Source organism: Pogoniulus pusillus, chromosome 14, assembly GCF_015220805.1.
Source record: "Pogoniulus pusillus isolate bPogPus1 chromosome 14, bPogPus1.pri, whole genome shotgun sequence".
Lineage (NCBI taxonomy): Eukaryota > Metazoa > Chordata > Aves > Piciformes > Lybiidae > Pogoniulus > Pogoniulus pusillus.
Genome location: NC_087277.1, coordinates 13,260,306 through 13,278,756, shown reverse-complemented (window position 1 = coordinate 13,278,756; position 18,451 = coordinate 13,260,306). Strand labels below are relative to the sequence as shown.

At 37.8% G+C, this 18,451-nt stretch overlaps 1 protein-coding gene across 1 annotated transcript in view; it reads right to left on the bottom strand.

Annotated features, from left to right (window-relative positions):
- The window catches only part of TG (thyroglobulin), a 140,687-nt gene that overhangs the window by 81,302 nt on the left and 40,934 nt on the right, over positions 1–18,451 (bottom strand). The window contains exons 23-35 of the mRNA XM_064154223.1: positions 17,702–17,824; positions 16,391–16,506; positions 15,645–15,753; positions 14,293–14,490; positions 12,447–12,614; positions 11,807–11,872; positions 9,637–9,717; positions 8,322–8,459; positions 7,071–7,247; positions 5,952–6,063; positions 5,344–5,423; positions 3,336–3,479; positions 1,586–1,651 (exon numbers count right to left, since the gene is read on the bottom strand). Of these exons, the coding sequence (XP_064010293.1) occupies positions 1,586–1,651; positions 3,336–3,479; positions 5,344–5,423; positions 5,952–6,063; positions 7,071–7,247; positions 8,322–8,459; positions 9,637–9,717; positions 11,807–11,872; positions 12,447–12,614; positions 14,293–14,490; positions 15,645–15,753; positions 16,391–16,506; positions 17,702–17,824 (1,578 nt within the window). The remainder of the gene's footprint in view (positions 1–1,585; positions 1,652–3,335; positions 3,480–5,343; positions 5,424–5,951; positions 6,064–7,070; positions 7,248–8,321; positions 8,460–9,636; positions 9,718–11,806; positions 11,873–12,446; positions 12,615–14,292; positions 14,491–15,644; positions 15,754–16,390; positions 16,507–17,701; positions 17,825–18,451) is intronic.

Below are 18,451 nucleotides of genomic sequence, written 5' to 3'. Positions count from 1 at the left end.
GGGCAGCCTTCAGAGTAGAAAAAAAATGACAGATAGAAAAGCCTAATTTCCTTAAGTGCTGTTTAGGTCACTACTTTCCTATATCTAAGAAAGCAAGGAAAATATAAAAGCAAAATGACAAAATTACTACTAAGCTCCACATTACTGGGAAGAAAGCTTTAGCAAAAAGTTTTTATACATCTCCTAGAAAAGAGTTTGAAAAGAAGTCGAGTTGTGCAATCCACACATCACTCCACTAGCATCTCACACAAAAACTATTTCTGTTTACTTATAAAAATAGGAGCTTTCATTAAAATGATGATCAAAAAAGCAGAAATTCTACTAATAAATACAAATAGTCTGAACATGATCATGACTGGTGGACACAGATATGATGGTAAAACAGTTAATAATAAATTCTAAACTCAATATAGAAAATTACTTGCAAATACTAACCATCAGTTCCACATGGCTTAAGGAAAGGCAGACAAACAGATCAGAACTTTTGTTCAAATCAAACAGAAAATTAAGGACAGAGAGAGATGAAACTTCTCAATCTCAGTATAGCCTAAGGGTTACACTGAGTTATCTAATGACTAGTCAACCTGCTTCGTTTCCGTTACGCACAGCAGTTAACAGTACACTGTGTATTTCTGGAGAGGACACATCAGAGAAGTCTGTAGCTGTTGACAATTTGCATATATTTTTTGGGGGGAATAGACACAAAGTCCTGAAAGGCAACAGGTTAAGCTTCATTTATTGTGAGGTTCCACTAATTTTTAAAACAACATATATAGATATGACCCATTTACTGCGAAACTGGAACAAATTTTCTTCCCACTACAAAGAAGATGGAGTCACAACAAGTTACAACACCTCTTTAAAAGGGAGACCCAACACACATATCAAATACTGCATTTCTTATGATCCAGCTCTGAATAATCTTTGAGATAATATTCTTATCCTCGTAGGAAAGGACAAAGAGGGACTAAAGTCAGTACAGTCTATTATTCTTCTATATCAGTAATTATAAACAACATAATCCTTCCATAATTTCTGGAGGAATTATCTTTTTCATCGTCTTGGCTTCTGGGGAAAACTAGATTTGCTAAGCCTGGCTTTGCATCTCCTTTGCAATTGTTTGTATGCATTTGAAAATTCACTGTCACTGCTTGCATTCAGCATTGCCAGCAGAAACTGCAGGTGATTTCTCTAATCTGACATCCCTGGCCATCCTGGCAAGCACCAGGAGCCACAAGAAAGGCACTATAAATCCTACAGCAGTGGATAATAATGCAATAAACAGCTTTCCCAAAGGTTTCTCTTGCAGAGCTTTTCTTCGTGAGCAGCTGCACTAAAATAGAAAGTTTTACCTATTGACATGATGTGATAGCCACACTTATGAATTATATATTTCTTCATCAGTTTTCCCTCAGCAACTTCTTATGGCAGTGAACTTGAGAGAAATTAGGCTACCACTATGGACGGCAACAATTCTTCCCTTTAAATGATATACAATTACTTGAACTAAGCAAATACCTGAATGAGGAAACTCATGGGGAATGCAACCTGTTATCTTTTGGGCTTAATAGCTGAATACACTTACCACTTTCTGGCTCCAGAGGTAAACTGACAGGGGGACAGAGTTTAGGGATGGTGTTCTTCAAATCAGCTAAAATCAAGGGGAAAAAAAGAAAATTGAAAACAATGAAATTAGAAGGTTTAATATGTAATGAACACCTCACTATTTCCAGCATTACTTCTGGGATCTAATTGTTGCATCTTCTCACTACAAACAGTAAGAGTAAGGATGCACGGCTGCTTTGCCATCTAACCTTTTTGATCTCATACACAAAACCAGACTTCTTAACATTCTGCATTTATAAACATGACTACAAATGCTTTTCAAACAGCTAATTTCAGTAGTTCTGTGTATTTCCTCATGCTGCTCTCCACACTCCTCTCTGTACTTGATTTTCTGCATCACAATGGATGAGATTTTCTCTGCTTCCTGTTAGCAATCTGGAAGTTCTCAAAATAAGACTTAGGAACAAGTCAGTTTCCAGCAGGAAACTTTCCAAATTAAAATTCAAACAATCATTCATGTTTTATACACACACACACAAATTCTCATTTGCTAATATTTCCCTTAAATATTTTGTACTTTTAAGTAACAAACAGCAGGTTTCTCATGTGCACTCATGTTTTGTAAAACACTGCAGCTGGTCAGTTACAAATTCACAGATTCACACAGAATGACAGATTTCATTGGGTTGGAAGTATCATCTCTTGTCCAACCCCCCTATAGTCATCAGGGACATCTCCAACTGAATATCTCCAGGGATGAGTCCCCAGTCATATCACTGTGCAGCCTGTTCCAGTATTTTATCACTCTCATTGTAAAGAAATTCTCTAAAACAAAATAATTTACCATCCCTACAGAAGCTGAAGACCAGATTTTCTGTTTGTCTCTTCCTCTTTGTACTGCCTGTGTATGTAGCCAATCGAGATTTCTAGCGACTAAGGAGTTTTACCATTCACATTGACTGAAGAACTGGGGCTATGCAGAACTTGCTTTAAAATGGTAGTATATGTTCCTAACTGACTGAGCTGCAACCATGATTATATGTAGAAATTCAAATTGCTAATGAGCGGAGCTACCATGGCAAAGAGCTCCCATGTCAGCTTAATGTATTACGCAGTGTGGAGGCACAAATATCTTCCTACAACAAGACTGTGGACTAAACCTGAAGACTTTGCCTCATGCAAGTGTCCCACTGCCCATGACAAATTCCCCCTTCAGATTTTGCTCATTTTCCCTTTTAGATTCAGAGCTTTTTTGTTTCTCTTCCTTGTTCCTTGACCGCCTCCCAGCAGAACAGCACAACTGACACAAACTTTTGTCTGCAAATATCTCCATTTGCATAGACATCTGTGCCTCGTTATGTGCTATTGTGGAAACACATCTGAAGCTTCCTCACTACTTAAGGAAACGTCACCATCTTCTCTAACATTCCCCTCTTTGCATACATGCCAGGCTCCTCCTCGTTATCCCTCTGTACATGACATGAGCAACATCTAATTTTAGTTGGGTTTTTGCCAAAGAGAGGAAAAGCAATTCCAAGAAGTGGAAGAGTGTCTACACCTCCAATTCTTTCCACCATTCTTCATTCTTACCCCTAGTTGTCTTTCATCTCCCTCTGTCCACTGGCTCCTGCCTACTTTATCAGGGCTGTTGTTCTCCTCAGTACTAGACTCTTTCATCTGAAAGTTGAAGCTTCTGTAGATTGAAACTAAAAAATAAACCTTGATGTGCAGAAACCAGTCAGAAAGGCCATGTACCCTGCACCACTTACCAGGCTTTTGATACCAGCCAAATGGATGTATTCTGACTTCAGCATCTGGTGAACTACAATTTGAAATTTGCCAAGAACTTCTTGTATCCTCAGCACAAGTCTGGATTCCTAGGCTGTTCAGAGTCAGGCACACAATCTTTCCGCCTGCCAGGAAAATACATAGCTATAGAAATTATGAGGAAAATTTTCCTCTTCGAGATAGTAATTTGAGGAAAGTGATAATACAGCACAGTTTCACTGAATATTGAAAGGAATTCCACTGACTGAGTGATCAAAGGAGGAAAATAACTGAAATGGGACAAGTTTTACTGTTGTTGAAAATAGAGGTGAAAAATCACAATGAATTAAATGTGACAGAAGGTGGGTAACCAACATTATAACATCAAAATCCCTGGGAGTATTTCCCCTGAGCAAAGATCAGGACCCCTTATTTAAGCAAGCAGCCTATTCTGATTGATGCATTCCTGGAAATAAAAATCTGCATCTCCTTTGAAACATGTCCCCTACTTATATTAAGATGAAAATTCTACCTTTCAAAGATTTAATGTACCTAAAAAGATGGGGGTCTTGAAACACAGATAGCAGATTGTCACTGGCTCATGTTATAATCACTAATAAAAGTTCTCTTGACTATATGACTGCTAAGATTGGATGTCTGAAATGCCACAGATAATAAATACTAATAAGATAAACTAAAATGCAGCAGTTTTGCATGTTCAGTATTTTAAATTCATTAATTTATTTTAGACCTATTTAAAGAAACTTAAAATCATATTCAGTTGAGACTTAAATATTGCATGGTCATATGGAGTAATGAATACTGTCAACTGTTTTTGATGTGTGAAGTAATTCCAATTTAAACTACAATCTATTTCTTTTCGACTGAGTGAAAATTTTGTCTGAGAGTAAAAAAGATAATTTAAAAAATATATTTATGAAGTGTTCCAAATTCTCAAATGAATTGTAAAATCAGCACATCCTAATGACCTCAAGGAGGTTGACTAACATATGAAACTTCCAAAAGCAACCATTTTAGTGGCCTAAATCTGATTTTGGAATAAAACATTAAAAATCTATTTAATTGACTTTGAAACAGGAAGTAACCAATGTCAAACATCTGCTAAAGGCTTCCTTCTAATCAGAGCACTTTTTTCAGGCAGAGGATAGAAAGAAATGTACCTTCAGAATGGTATTCAGTCAAGCAAAGCTCCTGATAACCTTATAGTTCTATCTATACATTTCTCTGCACAACATCACTTACCAATCTCAGGTGAGCAAAATATTTCATTTGATTTTCTAATAGCTTTCAAGTCACACATATTTTTAAAGCTCTGATTTCCTCAGACTAAAAGAAATACTACTTGACATGTCTAAAGTAGCTGAAACAGTAAGGAGAAGATATGCAACTTCTATCCTCAACCAATCTTCCTGAAGTAGAAGACTAAAATTTTGGAACAGAGAAGTTCAGACACCCAGGACAGCCAAGGTGCCCACAGATGTTGAGTGTTTAACATGCATTCAATTTTGTATGTAGGAATCTAAGTCCTTTACTCTTTAAAAAATGAAACAAATAAAACAAACAAATAAACAAAAAAAAAAACCCCCACACACATACAAAAAAAAACCCCAACCAACCAACACGCACACTAAAAACAAAAAGTCAGTGACCATTTTGGATCAGAAGTTGATAAACCAGAAGTAAAAGCTCCCTGGAGTTGTATTAGTTTGTATTTCCTGCTATTGGAAATGCAGCCTCACAAGGACTCCTTCTCATGAATTTTTTTTTTTAGAATTTCTGAGATATGGAGCCAGTCATTGGGCTGAACCCCTAGAAATGGCTATCAATACTCAGAAAGATGCTAAAAGGAGTTGCATAAGATTTCCTGCATAAGTTGCATAAGAAATCCCTGCAAGGGCTTTCAAAGTGTCCCTCACAGCAAAAGAATGGTAAATTTGTAATAATGAAGATGGAAAAATATTCATAGAATACAAATAGTAAAAGAAATACCTGATATCTGGGAGTCGTTTAAAAAGCCAAATCCTGTGCAACAGGGATCAGCATCACACCAGCGCTCGCACTCAAAAAAGCTGGGATAGGAAAAATATGACTACTTTTGTTATCAGTAACAACTTATCTCCTTCTCAGAGAAGGAAAAGGAGGATACAGCATAAGACAGGGACATTGAGAACATGCAGGGATGCCTTTCTAAATAAGACCACTTCATAGCTGATACTGCATGGAGACTTCCATAAATTTTCCAGTTGTAGATGAAATTATGGTCTACCAGTGTACATCTACCAGAATACATCTAATCATTTAGGTAAGTATTTTGATATCTGCCTCAAAAATATCAAGGAGATTTAACTGGCTGACAAGATATTTAATGGCAATATAAGTAAGACTTCACATATGTATACCAATTAGGTACATTATTGCTTATAACTGCATTAGAAATTTCCTTCAAATTATATGGGGGGGTTTGTCTTAATTAAATATTCTCAAATAATGCTTTTTTGGGAACAATCTAACTGATCACTCTCATCTGCATAACAGGGCCTTGGTATTGCAAGCATAATTAAACTTCCATTGAAAACACATTAACAGTTATGTCCTACCCATCTGAAACAGTTTTCTTGGTCATGTCAGTCATATTCCTCACTGAGATCCCAGTTACTTTCTGGAATGGTACACGTGTGTAGAAGCTCTTCACAGAACTTTTTAGAGTGACTGAGAGGAAAAATAAAATAAAAATTGGAAAAAAGTAGCTTAACCTTTCAATTTACATGTGCTGGTCAAGTAATCCCTTGGAAAGTATAATGTTTATGTTCTTATGCTACAACAGTCCGGAGCCATCAAAATACATTTCTCACATTATCACAGTAAATTTTTGAAAGTTAAGTCTGAAGGTGAACAAAAATCCAAGAAGTGAAGACTGAAAACGTATCACAGTATATCACCAAGGAAAGACTTTCAACCTAAGACCTCTCTTTCTGAGCCCATGGCAGGGGGGTTGGAACTACATGATCCTTGTGGTCCCTTCCAACCCTGACTGCTTCTAAGATTCTATGACCTGGATCAACGTTACTCCTTCATCAAGTTCCAAAACCAGGGGAACAGGTGTAGATTAGAAAAAAACCAGTGTACTCATGCATTAGCAACTTGTGCTGCACTTAGAGCTCCCCAAATCCACACAATTTATCTTTCATTCAGTGGACCTCTACAGTTTTTACAGGAAAAGTATAGGTTCCTGTACAGTGATAACAGGCTTGACTGTTTGAAAAAAAAATTAATTTCCAAAGTATTCAAAGAGCGGAGGTTAAAATCCATATCTACAACTCTGGATTTGCTAAGATTAAAAAAAAAATTACACTCAATTAGTTTAAAATTTTGCATTTGTTAGCTCAATGGAAATTCTAATGGTTGAAGATGAGACTGCTAACACCTCAATGATATTCCCATTTCATTCACATTATAAAAAGATCTAAGACCTGGAATACAACTTATTTGAGTTACCTCCAGCCTCTCTGAATTGGGAATAACTAAGGTGGAGAGTGGAACTCATGGTTAAAATCTTTTCATTCTGAACTGAAAATGAAGAATCATACCCAGATCAGCCTGACCTTCTCTTGCTCCATCACAGATTCAAACTTCTTATTTCAGAATCAAAAGCAAAATCAGTAGATCCCATTTACAGGGCAAGAGCATAGAGGACACATTCAAATCCCCAGACTTGCCTATTTTATGGTACAATTTCTGTGGCTGTTGGGGCAGCACGGTTCTACATTTCTCTGGTACTTGATCAACGCTGCCGTCACAAATCTGTGCCTCTGGATAGAGGGTGCACACAAAGTACAGGTCTGTGGCATTTTGAAGATCCACTATTCGACAAAACTCATCTTCTTGTGCACAACCTAGGAAGCAAAGTTACTAAGAGTTATATGCTTGGAGGTTTCCCCTCTCTATTCCTCTTTATGAATTCAATGCACTCAAAGCTACCCATCACCAAACAACTGAGAGAATGTCGATATTATTTCATGGCAGTGTAGAGAAACGGGGACAGGTTCTGTTTCTAGTGACACTGAAGACCAGGTTTACCTGGAAAGCAAAGCAGAGGAGCTATACCACAGCGAACTGGAAAGGAAAAACCCTCAGCTGTGACAAGCATTATTCTGGTATATTGGTGTCATTCTAACATTGCAATTCTTCAAAAGCTCTCTTTTTGTTTTTATTAAATCTGAGATAGAATTGGTATATAGAATAGTTCTACATTAGTTGGTGGTCTCTTATTTTAAAGAACAATAAAGACATAACACAAAATATTTTCTACAATGTCTTAGGATTTTTTTTCAAAATGTATTTTAGAAGTGTTCACACATTATATAAAATACAATTAACTTCTCCAGAATCAACAGTTCAAGCATTTGCTTGTAGCAATTCGCACTGAAACTCAGCTCAGGGCAAAAATACATGTTCAGAAAAGAAACAAATCCATCAAACCAATTTCTTAATTAATGTGGCAATGGCTTGCTTAATTTTAAATGGGTATAGGTCTACTGACCCCTTGCAGGGAAGTTTGTGCACTGTTTAGTATTCTTGCTTCAGTCAAAAATAGAAATGTTTCCCCATTGAATCAAAATATACTTTACTATTAACCCAAATATCTGTATTTTACCTTCTTTTACCACTATGTTGTCTGTCTATTTGGAGGGTACTTTTCCAGAATAGCTGAGTATTGCCTAAACTGTATTTTCTACCTTTCTCTTCAATAACAGAGATATCCTGAAGATGAATGATGGATACCCTTTCTGCTGCAGTAGATAAAAATTGTAAGGAAGAAATAGGTGGTTCCCTGAGCAGCTTCCATGAAAATTTTGGGCACGTCCTTCAAAAAATGTCTATGTCCAAGAGGTTTTATTCATCATTACTACAATTTTTTTAAATTAACTATTATTGCCTACAAAATAGCAGGTTCCAAGCTGTCTTACGTGTCAGACACCAAAGCACAGCTTCGTCTGCTGAGTACTTCTGTCTGAAGACCCAATACTGCTGGTAAGCGACAGAAATGCTCTGGTCACTTTGTATCTGGCTGTTGTCCATTAGGTAGAAAAGATCCTTTGTGGAATCTGAGATTTAAACAAACAAACAAACTTTTCAAATATTAAAACAAACAAACAAACAAACAAAAAACCATAACCAACTTAAGTGTGATCTGGAACAGATTAAATTTATATTTTCTAGAAAAATCTCTCTTTCATGATAAACCAGCTGCAACTAATTTGTAGGGCTAGCATAAACTAAAGGCTGCTTTTAATAGCAGAGTTGTCCACTCACAGCTATTGAAGCTTATGTAGGCATAAGATACTTACCTAGCTGCATTGCCAGGTGCAGTGCCTACACACAACCTTGTGAATGTGTAGGGCAAGACAATACAGCCTTGTGAGTCCATTTCCACACCCAGGTAAATGCAAAAGAATTTCAAATGATCTATTAACTCCATTGTTTTCCCCTCATTTTTAAGTCTAGACTTTAAAATACCACTAATTGTATAGGAGTGCCACTAGGCAGATGGGCATTTTCGTTTACCTTCCTTTCAAATTGCATAAGCAAAATCAGCAATTCACTTTATGTTAGGATTTTATGTGTATTTAACACATTAAAAGAATTCCTCAAGGCTGTTCAGCAAAGGCTGCACATTATTACAGATAAATCAAAATGCTCTCAATAGGCTCCACTACTCTCTTTATCCTGGTATTACAGTGCTGAAGGCCCAAATGAACTCCAGCAACAGAATACAAATTATTTTGGATATATACATGACAGAATAACAAAGAGATGACCCTAAGGAGCTAGGGTCCCTCACTTTCATCAAGCATGCAAGAAACTCTTGTGACTGTAGTTTCATCCTGAACTCTAAGCATCACACCTACAATCACATTGTCAGTATCAGTAAATATGTCCAGGTGTCCAGACTGAGTTTACATAATTTTTTTCCCCAAACAATGTTTCCTTAATCTTTACAGGTCACTAAATCTGAAAAGAAAAAGGTCTTTCATATAACATTTTAACTCTTTGATTCCTAACCTGGCCCAGAAAGTAAAAAGACCCATAAAGACAGGCAGCTTGTATTTTGAACAACTTTCTCAAAACCTTTATCAGACTTCCTACCCGAGAGAACTCTGGACTTCATAATACCTATATTATTATGATACACATATGGCAATATATTATATTTTCTGGTTAAATTCTGCAGTTTCCTCTGTTGTCCTCTTCTTCCTTCTCTGCTTGCTCTTACTTTAATACCTGATAAAGTTAGATCACTCTCTGTCTCCAAAGCAGCAGCATCACATGCAGAGGTTTTGATTCGGGTGATCATATCAGAATCTGGAATGCAACAGGAATTAAAAAGCTGAACAATTTCATTTATTTTTTCATCCACAAAACAAGATCATCCTTAGTTGCCAACATTTTGGAAAAGTAGCTCCACCAACTGTGGAATTGAAAGTGAGTAAAACCATCTCTGCGTAATTCAGAGAAAAATCTAAACCAAAATGTACTGTTGGAGGATAAAAGCAAAAGCCATATCCACAATCACTGTGCATTTAGCATCAGTTCTCTGGAGGCTGTGGATAAAGCAATATCACAAATCATTTGCACAAGTCTTGTTATGTATTGTGTCATGGTAGGCCTGAACATGTCCTGGCTTGCCCAGACATGTTCTTCTGCTCTCCCTTTCTTTGTTTTGGGAGAAACAACTGTGGGAAGGAGGACAAAGAACCTAGAGCCACTGAGTCTGAGAATCCTGGCTTGCCCAGACTTGTTTTACTCTTGTTTACATCCTGTGGTAAACAAGGTACACTTGGCCTGTCCTGCTTCATGCAAGGCCTATGTTTTTCGATTAAAAAAAAAAAAAAAAAAAAAAAAAAGGTTAAAGTAATCCTAATTTGTGTCCAAAGGCCCATTAGTCTCAGGATGTATTGATAAAAAGAGATGAGCAGGCAACACAACGAGCTCTGCCGGTGTGTTCGTGCTTGCTTGCCTGCGGCTGCCCATTACTATTGCTCTCTGTTCTGGCAGTGTTATGTCTCACTGCCTTACTCTCCTCTGTAGCATTATGCTTTGCTAAGCTATAAGCTGTGTAGCTATAAGATAACTCTGCCAAAAAGTAACAAACCCTGATACTCTGGGTTTGCCTGGAAACTGCCTGCCTCAAGTTTACCAGGAATGGGCATAATTGCCTCCATGCGATAGGCATGCATAGCCAGCATGACATCTGTGCCAGGACTGCACATGGCAAGATATACTGCCTACACCTGAAAGTCTCCTTCCAAGATGCGAAGTCCTGGAGGTAGTCAGATCATCCAGAGGAGCCAGGATACGGTCAGAGGTCATCTGCCTACTCAGAAGCTTCAGCAGCTAACAAGATGTCAACAGAATTCCCTGAAAGTGTTTGGGTACTGTCTGAAGCTGTAGCTAGCCCCACAAGTCAGGAGGTAATATTTGTGAGTAATTACTTAAAGCCTCTTGTAATTCACCAGTTGCCTTCTGCCATAAGCAGAAAGAAGCTCGTTGAGTCCATCTAGTGGAAAAGCAGTATAATTAACCAAAAGAACCTCCTCTTTCAGTTCAATTAATGCTCATATTTTACTAGTTATTTCTTGAACATTCTAGATCCTACATTATTCTTCTGTATAATGTTTCCATGACCTTGCAAGAGAACCTAATTATTATTGAAAAATAGTGGTTGGGGGTGGTGAGAGTTCTGAGTACCAAAAATTAATATTACATAATTACATAAATTATAATTAGTATGGGGGGTTTTGTGGTGTCTTTTTTTTCTTTTTTTCAGGTTGGAAGAGACCTCCAGGATCATCCAGTCCAACCTATCACACAGCCCTATCCAATCAACTAGATCATGGTACTAAATGCCTCATCCAGTCTTTTCCTGAACACCTCTAGGGATGACGACTCCACTACCTCTCCGGGCAACCTACTCCAATGGCAAATCATTCTCTCTGTGAAGACAATATTCATTTTGAAGACAATATTCATTTTGAAAAAATCCTATCTTGCATTAATTAATTATCCATCCATTACACATTGTGACAATCAGAAAGTAAAGTTGAAAAAATGACACATGCAGCGTTATCATGATGCTAACAAAAAGAGTCAATTGAGTTATGCATAAAGTGCCAAATTATTACAGTAGCTGAGCACTGTTGGGACAAAGGCAAGTGTCTCTATGATGTCATTTTCATAGGCATATTCTCAGACACAAAGATATATCTGAACTCCATGAAACTGACAGCTGAATTACTCCAGATTACATCCTGGCCAGAAAGGATTTTCAGGCAGTGTTTCAATTTGGACAGCACTAAATAAAGCGAAAATGGTACTTTCATTACAGAACACACATCTGCCACTGCCTACAGCTTATCATAAATGTTATAACAAATTCTGTGAGATCACTCACCTCTCCACAGGTAAACTTTCTGAAATGCAGTAACATTTCTTTCTGCCTCTTCCACCAACTTAGAAGCTAATAAAGAACAAAGTTTGTTAGAATAGCTGTTCGTATTAAACAGGTGGTATTGAAATGCTCAGAAATTGCCTTAAAATCACATGACTAGATTATGCAGCAACTTATTTATTAAAAAAAAAAACAAAACCCAACAAACAAACACAACTCTAAGAAGAAGGCCGTGGTGTCTTGGTGCTAGTCTGGGTTCAGAGTATCAAGGTTTTACTCTATTTTCCACCACTGCTTTATCTGTGCCACTCTAGGCATCTCTGTTTTTGTCTTTTCTCCGCACTTCACCTTTCTTACAGGTTATTGGCTTGAGTCTGCCTGAAATAAATAGTGGAAGTATTACAGGGTAATACTAAACACATTCTTGACTTTCGTTATCATTCGCACACTAAAACACAACAAGTCCATCAGATTAATAACACATCCACCACATCCACTTAGAGAGCACTTATTCTCCTGTGATTGTACAGATGCAGATTTGCTTGAGATAAAAGCATTGAAGTACAAAAGCAGGTGGTGAAAAAGACAATCTATATAAGGATTAAAGAGAAGCAGTGTAAATTGAGGTAATTTGTTGACATACTTCCACTGAAGACTTGTCCTCCCAGGGTGAAGGAAAATGTCTTCTCTTTTTCATCATAACTCACACCTTTACATATCCCATCTATGACAGATGTTGATGTTGGACTTTGGCCATTTGCATTGCAGATCAGTACATCTGGGTAGCTCATCAAACTACACAAAATGGTACCTAGGTTCAGGCAAAGACAGATTTGTATCACTTCAATAACACGTTGCATCTACAGAGAGCTTTTAAGCCAAGCATTCCAATACTTTGTTTAAATGTTACTTGAACCTATGTCACCAAGATAGATACCCTTTAGTATTGTTGCCAAATGAAGAGAAATCAGAGCCATATGTACAAATTGAAGTATTACATTTAGCTATTCATAACTAAATTAAGCATTTGTAGCCTGATTTTCAGAGATTCCAAGCACATACTATTACCACTTATTAAAATATTCCTGTTATCTGATAATACCCAACAGTATTCTCAGCACTTTATAGCACCATGGTGACATATTCAATCCTTTGGCAGTCTTACAATCTCAGGCTCTGAACCAAGAAAGCACTTATATTTTTACTGGGATGGTTTCCTGGTTTGGTGCCTGATTTCAGTCAGCCCAAGCATGATCCTTCCCCAGCATCATGATGTGAGTCAGGGGGACCGGCATACTTAAGACCAGGTGTTCTGGCACAGGGCTGTTGTGGTTACGTCTAGACAATACTCAGCGCCTGCTTTGTTCTCGCTGTCACAGCATTTCTATGGTTTTACAATGTCCTCCCTGTTCTGGTTTTTACTTTTTTAATAGACTGGGTAGAAGAGATACTAAATATGTTACTTCTTTCTTTTTTTTTTTTAAACAAAATTCTAGTCCAAGTACCACATTTACCTGATGTTTTTGATCTATATAGGTCACCCCAACTAATCAGAGAGTTCTATAACACTCACCTTCTGCACACCAACACTCACAAGGATGGAAAACCTCAAAATTTTGATAGTAGATAGAGAAATAGACTTTACAACATCACCTAGTATATTTTTATGTAAAAATTATGAGATACTAAACCAGAACATAATTTTCTGGAAACACTTGCTTAATTTCCACAGATAAAATTTTCTCAAATCCAGGATCAGATTCCACTCTGGAAGACACTTCCAAACTGAAAGGTTTGTCACATAGCATCCAACAGTACCTGCCTGGATTGGTAAGACCTCATCTTTAAAAACTGGAGATATCTGAATTAGAACTCCACTTTTTCTACAGGAAGTGCAACAGGCAAGTTAATTGCATTTAATCTCAAAAACAGGCTACAAAAAGTGAGCTCAGACATTATATATGCTGGCAGAAATCTGGGCTCTGTCTAATTCCCATCTTCGGCAGACTCTGTCCAGCCCACTTTCACTTGCTCTCCTAGCTAGACACCCAGACGTAGGAAATAAGAGCACTCCTGCATGTAATGGCATAACATAATTCAGCATCCTTTCTTACTGCTCAAAAAAGTGAGCTCATTTACATTTGCACAACAAGGATTTTGTCTGGAGGCACTGTCTTAATTCCTCCATCAGCTAAAAGCCACTAGCATCTGGCAACCTATCTGTGTTACATAAAAAGAGAGGCATTTTCAGAATGGCTTCTTATCTGGATCCTGATGTGTAAAGCAGATTGAAAGAATCATCCCTTCGAAATGTTCATTTCTATCCAAAACCAGCTTGCTACCCGAGGGCTTTATTTCTGTCACTCTAGGGCATTCTTGGGGATTACGCAAATTCTGCCTGCATCAAAAAATGTCACTGATGTGGAGACAGGCTGTTGACACAGGTAAAATGCAGACACGAGTGTGCTGTGTCCAAAATTAGACAATACCTCTATCGAGCGCAATCTGGGTCAAGATGAAGCCGTCACAGCAAGAGTCCCTGCTGCAAGTTTGCCGACAGAAGAGCTGAGCATCAGTCAGAGATACGCTAGCTGCTGAGAGCACCATGGAGTGATACACACCAGAAAGTGTATTCTGAAAATCAGTCCTTTCAAAGGTCTTGAGCCCAGATGAGTTAAATTCTTGTCCTAGGCAGACAGTAGAGGAAAAAACTGTTCAGAAGAGCTCAAGAGGAGATAGAACAATTTGGCATTGCCTGCAGACTGTATCCGATTGTAAGTTTTGTGATAAAAACTCATCTTCAAAAATCCTTTCTCTATATAAAATCTTTAAATGGTCTAGTACAATTGTACCTGAACAGTTGGTCAGAAAGCACTGACAGAGTAAGAAAAGCAGTCTACTGTACCAGCAAAGAGCTCCTAAATTCATGTGTGCAGTGAAATAATGTTCTGCTATCAAGCACTACATTAATAACTCCCAGGCATAAACTAAACAAACATATCTCATTAAAAAGGAAAATATGGAATATGGCTAGCATAACTGCATCTGCAATTAAGGCTTTTGCTGACTAGACACATGTGTAAAAGGACATAATTCATATGTTCCTGGGTCTAATTAGCACTATCTCAACAGAAACCTGGAGTAGATTTAGTATCAACAAGATTGCATTGACTGCAACAAGCTCAAGGGACTTATCTTTTTTTCAGATGAGACTCTTTATTTTTATTCTTGTTAATAAATGGTGACTCAGAGGTTTGGATAGAAGTAAAAAGAAAACACCTACAGCAGTGAGATTTGACTCAAACCCTGCAGCAGTCTGCATTTGGTTGCCTTGTTTCAAATTTGGTATCAAATTTGGATGCAGTGGAACCAATCACACTTATGCAGGAAAAATAAATATTTTGTATATTCATTAGTTCAGCTGAATTAATTTGGAATTCAATGCAAGGCAGGTTATTTCTTGGCTGGTAGATTAGTAGGACAACTTGCAATGAAAAACAATGTAAATTGTCAAATGATGTACAAGCTGATCATTCATAATGCCTTGGATATTCAAATAACAAACTAATAAACAGAAACAATAGCAGAATAGAATAGAATACAATAATACATGGAGGTTTTGTGGGCCTGTCTGATGGGGAAAACTACCCAAACGCCTTAATAAAAGCTCTTTTCCTAATTTCTGGGGAACGAGACATGATTTGCTGAGGTTTCTGAGCTACCGTTAAATATTCAACTCCAGAAAGTGCTGTCTTCTTAAACAAAGATGCTCTGCACATGTAACTGTGATCCTGTATAAAAATAAGTACAAGTTTGGGCACAGCAGCCTAACATTTGGTACCTCTCTTCAAATAGACCATCACTGCTTCTCCCTCTGGATTCCTGACATGGAGCAGGCAGCTGAGACGACCAATGCCAGTGGCAGCAGGGTTCCCCAAAATGCCTTGCACCTGAGATAGAAAAAAGGCATGCATAAGAAATACAACTAATTAATTCCCTCTCCTAAAACACCTTTTTTTTTTTTTCTTTTTTAATTCAGAACCTCAGGGGAAGGAATTAGCAAACACTGTTTATAATCATCATGCTTCCATGTGGCCCAATGTAGATGTTTTTTATTCTATCAAACTGAGATCTTGACTCATCAAAGACACATTGATGTGTTTACAAGCAGGGAATAGGAAGATGTTACAGCACTAAAGAGCACACAATGCAAACACTGGGCTAGATGAAGGGACTGAGAAACTATGACTGTTTTGGTTAACTTGGTTACTGACATGGATACTTCTAGTTTGGATTATGCAGATTAATCCTCCTTTCATGTTAACCTGATTTCCTGGCTGCAGGAGCTCAGTATGTTTTAAGGACAAAAAGTGCTGTGTGATACTTCAACCAAACAGTGAGGAATTCAGATGACACATTTAGAAACACCTGGCCGTATGTTCTTTACCAACCTGCAGGATTTATTACTGCCACACTGAAGAGCAATGTCTGAGGGGGCAGGTAACAGCCTAGCTTTCTTCTGTGATGTGGTCTCCTTTCATGGAATGTACAGTATTATAACAAACAAGCATTTTAAAATATTTTTACCAATTCTGAGGTGGTGCAGTTGAAATTTACTTCAGCAGCACTGTATAATTCACAAAGAACTTCAGAACCAGCAGGAGTTACAGTCGCAAACCCACACTTGTCTTCCCTCTCACAGTCTGAAAAACAGGGAAGAGACCTTAAGTTTCCTAGCATTTCATGTGCAAAATTTCTGCTAACAATTCTATTGTATACTGACATTTGTCTAGTTTTTCATACAGACTGGAAGAACACCCCCAGTTTGTCTATCAGTCTGCAAACAAAACACATGCCTAGTTTTTCTATGTCTGCAAGCACAAGAATTTCATTAGCCAGATGAACTTTAGCATTCAGTTGTTATAGTAGAGGGTTAGGTTTTCAAATTGACTTACAATTAATGCCAAAGGCTGTTCACCACCTGATGATACAAACAGATGAGTTAAGTCTAACCACCCACCCAAATATTTAATGTCTGATGGATAATTTTGTCTGAGGCAGGAAGGGAGGACTGTCATGAATGGCTCTGACAGCACATCACACGTGCCTGATATAGTAACCCCATGACAAAAAACTGTGACAAATATCACAATGATAGGAAGGAGTGAAACATCAACTTCTTCAGTCACACCAGGTGCCTCGTTCCAGTGTAAGGGTGCAAGCAGCCACTTTCTCCATATTTAGGAGTGGTGAAGCTCCTTCTACATTGACACACTCATCACTAACTTGCTCTCACAGCTGTGTTCCTAGAACAAGAGCTGAAATTGTTTCCAAATCTCTCTGGTGTAAAATCAACCATCTTAGATCAAAACATCATCAGAAATGCTAAGCTAAGCTGTTTGACCTTGTAGAGAAGTATAGAGGGGCGATTAACTCTTACCCTTTAGAGACCACCCCAGCCAGCTCTATTATTACTGTTTAGTTGTTTGGGGTTTTTTTTAGTGTGAATGTAACCCCTCTGCTTCCCTTCACAGTCTGAACATTAGGAAACAGAAGATGAGACTGATTCAAAGCATCCTGAAAGCAGTGCAATGATTTCCCTTGCTTTTAGATGACTCTGAAGCAGCATATACCAGCAAACATCACATATACAGATGTAATATAGTACATAGCAAGGCTCAGCAGAAGAAAAACTCTACACACCTTATAATGTCCTTCTGAAGCAGCAAGGATGATTATTCCCCTTTTATGTGCCAACCAGGTGAAAGCTTGGTTCTTACATGTCTGATAAATTGCTGTTGGTCTGAATCTCAACTTTCATGCATATTTTAATCTATACCAATTTGCTTTAAATTTAGATGATGTGTCTGAAGTGGCATGTAAAGTCAGAAGCCTCACCTGAAATGCACTGGAAAGCTGGACTTTGCAGGTCTCCCCCAAATGACTGAGACTGAAAAACTTGAGCTTCTTCTGACTCATATATCAGTCTGGAAACAGGGATTCTCTCGAATTTTCTGAGTACTAAAAAACAAAATCAAACAAACAAACAAAGACCAAACAGGTACTATTATCATTTCCCATGCTCCAGAGAGACAAAAAACTTAGGCAGAAATGAAAATTGAAAAATTCTATTATGAAAGAGGTTTATTCATTAAGTGATGTACCATAACTCCACAGATAACACAGAAGACAGCTGGACTGAGGATATAATTCCTGTTTAAAAACAAACAAAAAAACCCAACCAAACAAAAAAAACCCCACAAACAAAAGTATCACCAGATATTGTAAAAGACATCTATTCAAGGAGTGGGCTGGGAGTTTACATTCAAGTGAGACTTCCCTTCCAGTAGCAGGCTGGTTATCTCACATTACTTGGTCATGGCACTGAACCAACTCTTGAGGTAACGAGGGAACAAGCTTTGTGCAAAACAGACACTGAAACAAGAGCTAGCTACAACAGAATGTGGTTAGAAAGGCATTCTAGGAGCCTTATCACTTGTTTACAGCAGTACATGAGCCTGATCACCATACACTTCAGGCTAAGGGATCTATCCAAGGTATCATGTCCAACATGCTCCCTTTTTACTCCTACTCCTTTATTCAGCCTTTAACTCCAGATTGGCAATTTACTTACCAAACCCTTTTATC